At 46.0% G+C, this 10,932-nt stretch overlaps 1 protein-coding gene across 5 annotated transcripts in view; it reads left to right on the top strand.

Moving 5' to 3' along the window:
• The first annotated feature begins 2,952 nt into the window (after positions 1-2,952).
• Positions 2,953-10,932, top strand: part of IGF2BP3 (insulin like growth factor 2 mRNA binding protein 3) — a 146,190-nt gene continuing 138,210 nt past the window's right edge. The window contains exons 1-2 of one of the 5 annotated variants that reach the window (XM_058527216.1): positions 2,953-3,788; positions 5,127-5,187. In XM_058527216.1, coding sequence (XP_058383199.1) covers positions 3,614-3,788; positions 5,127-5,187 — 236 coding nt within the window. In that variant the 5' untranslated portion in view covers positions 2,953-3,613. The other 4 variants (XM_058527209.1, XM_058527205.1, XM_058527214.1 and 1 more) reach the window with 4 other exon arrangements.

Genomic DNA, 10,932 nt, shown 5'->3' with positions numbered 1-10,932 from the left:
GCAGCTGGGAGTTCGGAGGGGTAGCAACAAGAATGCCCTTTCCCCCTGCTCTACCTGCTCAACCTTCGCTCATAACCTGTGGATACAGCAACGGTAACCGACCTTCTAAACAGTTTTTCCTCTTTAATATTACACTGACCCATAAGAAACATTTTTATTGCCCTCAGGTCAGCAGAGAGGGAGGAGGTGCAGCTCTTCAAAGAGTAAAGAGGCTGCAGTTGGAAGGGCTCAGCCGCATCAGAGCACATACAATGGGTGGGATTCCTTCGTGGCGTTAACATTAATTAGGAGCTGCAACTGCTCCAGGACGAACCTGGAGTAGCCCATGTACATGGTTAATTTCTTATGTGAGACTCATTAAAAGACTGGAAGTTGGTTTGACCTTACATTCATTGTTGAAAATCCACCAAAGATATTTTTGTACTTGAAATGCCAGTAAAAAACAATTTACCCATGCTTTTTTTCACTCAGCCATTGAGTATATACTTATTCCTCAAATACTTGGAAGATTCGAAGTGGAGTAGACTGTATCCACCTCCTTTTTTGATATCTGAGCTTATATAACTCGTGTATGTTTTTAAGGTCCTAGATGGAGTATCCAATGTGTTACAATAATACACAGATTAAGTTCACAAGAGTCCCAGGAACATATTTCATCAAAATAGCACACACTTGTTTTAAATTCCAGCTGTTAGATTTGTTTGATAGTGACAGACAAGCAAGGGCTAGTATTTATGAAAAAAAAAAAACAAAACAATTTATCCCATGCTTTAGAAGTAGATATTTCTTTAGATCTCAGTTTTAATAAGAGCAAATAGTCAACAATCCAGAAAGCACCATTCAATTGACTTTGGAAGCAAGCTGAACGTATAAAATTTGTTCTTTTGAAAAATTACTAAAAGTTAAATGATCAGACTAGTTTATAAAATTTAAAGAGGCATTTAGAAAAGCAAATATTACTAAATGAATGAAAAGCATATTTCTCCAAATACCTTTTGATCACATGCAACAGGTACATGGAAAATAAATTCATAATTTTTGACATTTACATTTTGAATACCACAGAAGTCATAAAGGGAGAATACATATCTTTTCTTTTTTAGAACCAAAGTTCTCTTTTAAAAAAACATGAAAAAGGAAAAATAAGTAAGCTCTTTTAAAAAGTTAAACCTAACCATAAACTTAAAATTTTACCACCAAAATGTTCTTTCAAGATAGAGCTCATAATACAATTCTAAACATTATTACACAAGAACACGTTTGTCCCCTCCGTCTCAAAAATTAAAGACATTTCACTAAATCAAATGTGAATGAAAATATTGTGAAAGTGAGTTTACGTTTAAAAAGTTAGATTTGCTTGGCAGGAAAGAAAAACCTGTAAGAAAGAGCAGTTGCATTTAAAATGGATGATCTGACACCTTCCGGTTCCTTAACACAAAATTCTAAAATAAGTTCCTTTTAAAAGAAAAAATGTGTATACTCTTTACATCATGCAATAATTCCCACATATTTAAAACACTAATCTACTATTCATCTTTTAATTGGAAAATATACACTTTAAAATGCCGTGTGAGGGTTTGACAAAGGGAAAAGAACTATATCAATTGTCATAATTACTGAAGATGTTTCAGTGTAAATCTCCATATTTTTCTATTACACATTTTTCTACTAGAGAGCGTACCAAGACATTAAAGATTCTTGTTTATATTTCCATGCTATATAGAATTTCATTCACTTTTTAAAAATAAGCATTTTATATCTTTTCCATGGAATACCTGTTAAATATGCACCATAAGTATCTGGTGCAAATGAAGCCTTTGAGTGGAGTACACAATCATTAAACGACACTTGGAGATTTCCACAAGAACCCCAGCACGGCGTTCATTTCCGTATTCCTCGTCTCCAGTCCAGTCTGTTGGCCCAGAAGGCTCCACTGGGCCCAGACCCTCCCCCCAACACCCACCATTGTCCTCGTTATATACAGTACAGGGGAAATTATGAATGGTTCTCATGGCCAAATGTGGGCAAAAAAGAGGCAGAAAGAGACTCGAACAATATTTCAAGTGCGAAATACCACCTAGGGGTATCGCAGAGCAGTCTTCCTGTTTTAAGAGTCCCAAGTTCTCCAACTAAAATTCTTTAAATAAAAGTACCAGCCTACCCCACTCCTCCTCCTCTGGAAACTACAGGAAGAAATGGTTTCCGTTTAAATACCGACTTTTCCCACTCTGACTTCTCTTCTCCGGCCTCCGAGGCCCGGGACGCCCCCATACCCACGCCAGAAACCTCCGCCCCTGCGCTCCCCTCCCCCACCGGTGGCCAAGCCCGCCCCCGGCCTCATTTATCCCAGAGCCTTGTCTGAAGCGAGCAACCAATGGCAAACGCGAAGCCGAGAGCCACCGCGAGCGCAGGCGGAGGCGGAGGAGGTGTCGCCCAGACACCCGCCCAGGACGCCGCGGGCTCCCATCCCCCACCGCCCGGCTCGGGGCCGCCCCACTTCCCCGGGGCCCGGGCCCGTGAAGGGTGCACAGGGTAGGGCGCCTCTGCCGCTTCTCCCGCCCCCACCCACCGCACCCCACCCCCTCGCTGCGTTTCCGCCCCTGCAAGCCCTGGAAACGTGCTCGCGGCTTTGCCGAGGTTACACTTCTAATGTCATCAAAGCCACAAGGGGAGTTCGGAATTGTGACTCCTTGGTTTTGTTAATTACCTATTTTAAAAAATCGAATACGTATTTAAAAGTCCGGTAACTAGAGCTGAGAAATTGCCTAGTTAGCACCCCTACCCCTATCTCGTTAAAAAAAAAAAAAATCAATATTCCTCCCCTTTTCCTCCCCTCCCCCTCAGGATCCGCCCCGACCAGATAACCCTTTCTAAACTCTGTTGTGACAATCAGCTCCCGGAGCCGCGCTCCCCTCTGCGCCCCGGCTGCGGCTCCTTTAGCATTTTTTTGCCCTCTTCCTCCTTCCCTTCTCAGGGTCCCTCGCCCAATCTCATTTCCCCTCCCCCTCTTCCTCTTCTCGCTGGCTCTTTTTTCCCTCGAAACCCCCTCTAATTGAGGAGCTGGGATTCCTCACGTGAGACGTTGATTTGTAGTTTGAACACGTGGCTTATTCAAAAAGCCGGACACTCGGAGCGGATTTTTTCCGCCTCCTGCGCCTTCCTCCCTCCACCCCTCCTCCCCTCGCTCCTGCCAGTCACCCTTCGGGGTTTTTTATGGGGAGGCGGCGCCTGCCCTCACGTAGTGTGATATTTTCACCGTCCGCTGGCCTATGCCAACGGGGTTGGGGAGGAAGAGACAAAAAGTAGTTGACCCCCCCCTCCTCTCCTCCTTTTTCTCGATAATCCCGCCTCCTCCTCAGAGTTAGGAAGACTCGTTGATGCGTTTGGGTTGTAGCAAGGCTTTTTCTTTTCTTTTTTTTTTATATCTAGAGAAGGAAAAACAAGAACCCTTGGATCTGATTTTTCGCTCCTCGTTCTTGTCCTGGTTCTGACTGTGTTTGGGTATTTTAGCGGCGAGAAGACGAGGGGAACAAAACCCACCGGATCCATCCATCACTGTGGGTGGTTTTAATTTTTCGTTTCTCTCAATTTTTTTAAACAACCGCTCTTCACAATGAACAAACTGTATATTGGAAACCTCAGCGAGAACGCCGTCCCCTCGGACCTAGAAAGTATCTTCAAGGACGCCAAGATCCCGGTGTCGGGACCCTTCCTGGTGAAGACGGGCTACGCGTTCGTGGACTGTCCGGACGAGAGCTGGGCCCTCAAGGCCATCGAGGCGCTTTCAGGTGGGCCCCGGCCTGGCCCCGCGGGGCGCCTGCCCCAGCCCTGCGCCGCCCGGGCCTGCCGGGGTCGGGGGCCGGGAGCCAGGCCCGCGGCTGCCGCCGGGGCGTCCACACAGGGCCCGAGGCCCGGAGAGGGGGCGAGGCCCGGGCGCGCACCGGCGTGGGTCCGGGCGCTTTCCTCAGCGTGGGCTCGACCCGGCCCCCCGCGGCTCCCCTCCCAGCGCGTTTGCGGGCTAAGGGCCGACGCGCTGTCAGAAAGCGCCGGCGCCGGCTCCTCCGCGCTCGCCCCGCGCCCCGCCTGGGCCCGGGCGAATGCTCCAGGCTCCGGCACGCCGGGCCTTGGGGGCCGGGCGCGAACGCCGGCTTCTCCCTCCTCCTCCCTTCCTCTCTCTGCTCGTTACTGATGCCGTGGGGTTTGCTGCCCGCCGCCCGCCCCAGCCCCTGGCAGTGGGAGAACGTGGAGTGGCCTCGACCCCGCTGCGGAGTGAGGCCGCGGGCCGGTGCCTCGCGCAGGCGGCCCCGCGCTTCCTCTCCACCCGGCTGGAAGCGGCGAGTGCGACCTGGGTTCCTCCTTCTACCTCCCCGCGTCGGACGAGCGAGAGGGGCAGGAGGGCGGGGGCGGCCGGCGGTCGCCGGGGAGGGAGCCCAGCTGCGGTGCCGGGCGGCCCGCCGCTCTCCGCGCCCGGGCCACAGGCTGCGGCCTCCGGGGGTGGCGGGGCGCTCTCGGCGAGGGCGGGGGCCGGTGCGTGGCGGAGCGGCGGGCTGGGGCGGGGAAAGCTGCGCTCGGGGGCCCTCCAGGAGCCCCGTGCCTTTCGGGCGTAGTTTGTGCTCAGATGTCTCGGGGCGCTCGCTCTTCCTGCGCCTACCCTGCGGTCCTCGAGCCTTTCCCGCCACTCTGGTCCCGGCCGCCTTGAACCTGGGAGAAGGGCCCGGGCGTCCCCACCTGAAGAAAGGCACCGTAGCCCCTTCCCTAGGGTCTGTCTTATGGGAAGGCCCGGGGAGGTGGGCAGAGGGGCAGCGTACGTCCTGCGGGTGTTGTGGGGTTGGGCGACCCCCAGAGGTGGGCGGGGGAGGCCGGGGCGGGGGTAGAATGTTACCAAGGAGTGGGTCCGCCCATTGATCCCCCTCCCCACCGATCTGTAAGTTGCACACACACAGCCCTGAGGGTGTCTGCTTCCCACCCGTGAGGTGCCGGGCTTCTCTCTCGGCTTCGAGCCGCGTCCGGATGCTGTTCGGGGTCTCTGGAGGCCACTTGTGTCGCTGCTTAGGCTGTGCGGGTCTTTTGGGCCGGGAGAGCCACTAAACTCGGCCAACAGTCTTCCACCTCTTGTGTATTCGCAGGTAAAGTGGAACTGCACGGGAAACTCATAGAAGTTGAGCACTCGGTCCCAAAAAGGCAGAGGTGAGCTTATTTATTATGTTCTCATTGATTCTGTTCTCACTCTTTTGGGAGAAAAGACCCAACACAGCTGAAAACGACGTCTTTTCCTTTTATGCTTATTGGGTTTCTATATGGCTTGGCGTTTCTCGTCTTTTTCTCTTGCACTTAAGTTTATGGCAGGTGTCTGTGTGTGTGTGTTGGTAATACTGCAAAGAAATGGAAGGCTTGTCTGTGGCCCCTGCCACTGGATTGTTGTTATTGGTATGCAAGTCGCTCAAGGAAGCTCTCATAGCTAAATGTTATCCGGCAGAGTAGGTTAAGTTGCTACAACAGGAAATCAAAGTCTCAGAGGGCAGTTTTTGGGAATCTGTAGGAATTTGGAAGCAATGCGTAACCCCCTTCCACTTCTATAAGTACGGGATAGGCGAAAGCAGCTGCAGACACGCGCGGGGGTGGCGTGTCTTTCCTTCTCTGTCCCGAGTTGGCGGCGACGAGTCTGAGAGGCCTGGGAGGCCATCCGCACATCTGAGAGGAGAGGAATTTGCCTTTACCCTGTTAGCTCGATAGCCGGGATTGGAACACGTGAGTGAACGCCTGGGCTTCTCCTGCCCAGAAGCGCCTTTCAGTCACTCCAGAGTTTGTACAGGTTTCTGGTAATGCGCCTTGGTCTCCCGCTCCCCCCAACCCCACCCCACTGCCCCTGAAAATATTTTTGGTTACAAATAACCACCAAGAGATCGTGAACGCTGATTTGTGCCACTTAAGCCAGGGAATTGTACTTTTCGGAGAGCATGTGTAGTGTGTCACTTTATAGAATGTTTGGAGACTGTGTTTTAACCTCTGGAGTATTTTGGAGAAATGTCTCCTTACTCAAGAACAGGCCGGATCCCGGCTTTGTTACTCTAACTGGAAAGGCACTGCTCCCTCTCAGTGGGGCTGGGGTTGGCCTATACCTTTCTAGGTTTTGCAAGGTGGGGCTAGGGTTTCTGTCTTTACCCCTCCCCTCCCCCACTCCCAAGCTGGGCCAAGCAATAAACTGGAAGTTAATTTAAACTAAGGCTGCGTGGGTTTGGTTAGCTATTGGTGAGAGTGTGTGTGCTGGAGGGCAGGAGGGGTTTGCTGTGCATTTCCCTGGTGCTGTGCAGAGAGAGATGGCTACACAAAATGTCATCATATACCTGTTTCTAGATTGAGCTCTCTTCAGATAAAACATTTTCGCGAATCATGTTTTTGTTAGCGAGCTGGTTTGGATTTTTGTAGATTTCTCTTGTTCGTGTACTTTTCATTAGGATAGTTGAAAAGGGACTTGTGTAACCAGGTAGATTTAGTTCTAGCTGGGAATTTTGGTGGGGGTCAAGTTATTTCCTATAGTAGAATGGAATTCTTTTTTAAAAGCTTCTAAAATAATAGAATGTGTACTGAAAAGTATCTAAATTGATCTCAGTTTAATAAGAATTGAAAAATTGAGAAGTCATATCTCCTTAAAAAAGTTTCAGGGCATGGTCTAAATTGTTTACCTAGGGGTGAAAATGTAAGCACATTCTGCAAATCCTAATTGGTTTCATGTTTAGCCAGTGTGTCTTAATTTTCTTCAGATGTTGAATAAAAAAATAAGCAAATGGTTGTGTTGAAGGACTGGCATTTTAACACTTGAAAATTCCTAAATGTAAACATTGAATGTCTTGCGCTTTTCAGATACAATTCATTGACCTGCATGTAAATGCAGATTTTTGCCTTACTCTCCTGATTTTTCCTTTGCAAGCTGGTGTGAATTTCTCCCCATGTGTAGGTAATTAAATTAAAAACATTATCTGGTAATCACTGCCTGTTTTATTTTTAAAGGCTTTTGCCCAACCTAAAAACATGCTTAGTTACTTGTTACTTATAAGGAAGGAGAGTTCCTCTTTAGGAAAGCACATAAGGTAAAATGTTACCGGTGTCAGCAAGTATTTATCAATGGAAGCCTTTTCAGTTTATTAACAGTGTAGATTAAATTTTCTAGCTGATTTTCACTAGCGTTAAAATGCTCAGCATTTTAAATGATACTATTTTACTAGCAAAGTAAACAGGAATGAGTACATTGGAGACAACTTTTTACTGATTTAGAGAGCAATCAAGTAAGTCCTTTGCTTGTATTGAAATGGCTAAAAGCAAAAGTAGAGCTTTCTTTCTCTGCCCAGGAAAATTTGCTGGAAATCTATATTACAATTTTATTTTAACTGAACTTTGGAGCTATGTATGATACAGTTTGTCTTATCTGGGTAGTTCCACTGTCTGAGTAGGTTTTGAGAGAGGGCAGAGAAGGCACCCTGGTGATCCCAGGTGCCCAGCACCTATAGGAAGGTCAAGAGGTGGTACTGGTGACAGTGAGTTGAATGCTGCAGACCAGTCCTTGCCAAGGGAGGCTGCTGGACTTGGGTGGAGTTCTTTGTGCTTAGCAGTCATTGCATTCCATCCCATCATCATGTGGGCATCTGAGACAGGCACACCCACATATGCAGCAATGACCTTTATACCTGCTGTGCAAGGCATGTTGGGAGCCTGGTGCTTATGGCACAAGAATGCTTATGGCAGCACTCTGAGATGGATGAATGGGCTTGTAGCGACTAAACAGTAGAACAGGCCCAGGAGGAGATTTGATGCTTGGCAGGCTGGCCCAACTCTGGGAGCAGAGCTGGGCGGGGGACTCGTTCAGGAAGGGGCATTGTTGAGTTTGGTTCAGACCAAGCTTAGCTCCTGATTACCGAAGTCGCAAGGGAATGTGGAAGGAATGTTGCTTTTCTGCATTCAGATACCCCTCAGATGGGGAAGATTATAGCAGTGCTCCGCAGAGCTTGAGGTCTCCTGTGTCCAGAATGAAGAGAGGATTGTATTGAATATCTGGGATAGTGTTGCACTTTCTGTTCCAAATATACAAGATACAGCACATGAAGACTTGGCTTCACTCCGAGGTATAAGCTTAAAAAAATTCACACTCTCCCCGCCTCACCCTGCCCCGTTGGGGGTAAGGGTGGGTGTGAAAATTGTGACTTTAGAAGACTGTAGCTGAGCTTGGTTGGATCTTGTATGTGCCCGTATGTGATTATGTAAATAGCACTGATTTCCTTTTTTTGTTATGTTGTGGACTATTGGGCGTGGGAGAGGGAACGAGAAAGTCGCTGACACTGGGGAATTGAGAGGATGGTGGTTGTAGTTCATTTGCCATTACTTTCTTTAAGTTATGAAAATTTTTCATATTTTCACTTTTTTATGGTTTAAACTTCCTCATGATTTAACTGTTAGCATTGATTAGGATAATATGTATCTAAAATATATTTGAATAAAGGGAAAAAAAGCAGGATATTATATTTGTTAATACTTTTCCAGGAAGGATCTGTTAAAACAGACTGTGGTGCCTAAGCTCAAAAGTCTTTTTGTTTCCATAAAAAAAAATTAAGTGAACAACTTATTTCCATATTAGAATCTTGCGTTTAACATGTAAATTGGATAAACAAAGCATGTATCAAAGTTACAGGGTTTTAAATGTATCTTACCTTAAATGGCTATTTAAATGCTAGTGCTGCATTTTAATAGCTGTTAAGTATAGAATAGGATGGTGCAGTGACCAGCAATGTGCCCATTAGCCAGGGTATATGACTTTCTTGTCTCAGGACAGCAAAAGCTTTTTTTAATGCTGAACATTTAAACGTAGGTCTGAATGTTTATCAGTGTGGTTCCAGTGAATCTTGTGAATTAGGAAGATGTTTCACACATGCAGAGACTTGAGGTTGTAAATGTTAGGAAACTCATGGCTGGTAAAGAACAGGGTTCTTGAACCCTGTTAAAGGTTGAAGAACAGGGTTCTTTTACCCTCTGTGGTAAACAGCAGGGTTATCTTTGGAGAGCTCAGTTTAAGATCAGTAATGCATGACTGCTTAAGTGGTTGTAGCCAATGAGATTTTTCTTGATTTCATATTGTTTTCTCAATACAGTTTGAGAGAGTTTAAAAGGTTTCTTACTTTGCCTTGTTAGAATTAAAAAATAAAATAAACAAATGTTGTTAAGTAGCTTCTGTGCGGCTGTCCACAGTATCAAGGAAGACTTTATGGAAACATGACGTGCCTGGAGCCAGCGGGAATTGAGAATCTTGGCTTCTGTTTCTGGCTTTCCTTTTGATTTTGTGTGATCACTTACATTCTCTGTACATGCCAAATGCCGTTATAATAAACTAACAAGGGGCACATTTTGTTCTGATTTTTTGCCATTCTGCTTGAAAGAAATGAGTTATCAGCTACGGCTTAAAAGTATCTTGGAATTACAGAGATCTGGGGTTTTTGCTGTAAGCAATTTGTATTTTTTTTCTGAGTATGGTAGGTCAGTTGCTTTTGCATATGCACCTCTTTCAGGCAGCCAGCAAGAGGGAAATGATCTTTGCCATAGTTTGAAATCCTTTTATGAGCCACACCACTGCAGTTAATGTGTTGTTACAGGTCTGGGATTTTGTATTCAAGTAAAGCTGTTGAGCCGCCTTGATATACACTTGAAGTAACTCCACTGTAATGGTCTTGAGCAGCATTCAGACAGCAACTTTTCTAGCGGTAACTAATTTTTGAAAGGTATGAATTATCCATGTAGTAACTCTGGTGGTTGGTTTGGTCTGGGAGGAAGGAGAGAGGCTGTGCTATTCTTAGCCAAGTTTCCTTTATCGACTGTTGCCTCTGATTCAAGCTTCCAGAGTCATAAGACAGGAGGTGGCAGTGTGGTAGCAGTGACTGAGGGATAGAATTGGTGTTTTTAGTTAGGATCTCTGCCCCATAAATCTGATGTTTAAAAATTGGTTTGGACTGCCAAGGTTTTGCTTGAAAGCTGGTGGCAAACATAGTTTTCAGTGCTCTATTAAAATTGAGGGTGTAATTTATTATGGTCTGAAATTGCTGTTTGGCAAATGTTCAGTATTGGTAAACAAACTCAGTTATAAAATTAATATAGTATGTAGATTTTGTTACCCTGAAGAGGAATACATAGTACATAAATTATGTATTTTAAGAATTATCCTGAAACCATTAAACTTGATTAGGAAATAGTTTGAAATTATTAAAGAAGTATTCTTTGAGGAAGCTAGTGGAACTATAAGCTGAAAGAGGCTTAAGTCCTTAGAATATATGGCAGCATCACTTAGTTGTTTAGGAAGTTGATTCCATTGTGATCATGGCGTTTCAGTTGATTCATTGTGATCTATTGCTACGTAAAAATCACCCCAAAACTTGTGGCTCAAAACAGCTTGTTCTTCCTCATGATTCTGTAGGTCTGCTAGGTGGTTGGTTTTCTTCCACATGGTATTGTTTTCGGACGTTTACTAAGCTGGGCTAAAAGGTCCAAGAAGGCTTCACTCCCATGTCTGGCCTCTTGGTGCATGTCTACGTGAACTTTCTCCACATGGTATCTTATCACTCAGTAGTAGCCCCTGGCTGGCTACCCCAAGTGAAAGCAGAAGATGCTAGGCCCCTTAAAGGCTAGGTCCAGAGTTGGCATATTATTACTTCTAATCCCATTCTGTTGATCAAGGCAAGTCACAAGAGCAGCACAGATTCAAAGGGGATGTGGAAATAGACTGTATCTCTTTTTATTATTATTCTTTTTTATTGAGGTAAGATTGGTTTATAACATTATATAAATTTCAGGTGTACACCATTATATTTCGACTTCTGTATTGACTGCATCATGTTCACCACCCAAAGTTTAGTTGCCATCTGTCACTGTACAAATGTGCCCCTTTACCCTTTTGGC

This window comes from Diceros bicornis, chromosome 3, assembly GCF_020826845.1.
Source record: "Diceros bicornis minor isolate mBicDic1 chromosome 3, mDicBic1.mat.cur, whole genome shotgun sequence".
NCBI classification, from domain to species: Eukaryota; Metazoa; Chordata; class Mammalia; order Perissodactyla; family Rhinocerotidae; genus Diceros; species Diceros bicornis.
The sequence above is the reverse complement of the archived record's forward strand: the minus strand, read 5'-3'. Positions and strand labels throughout refer to the sequence as shown.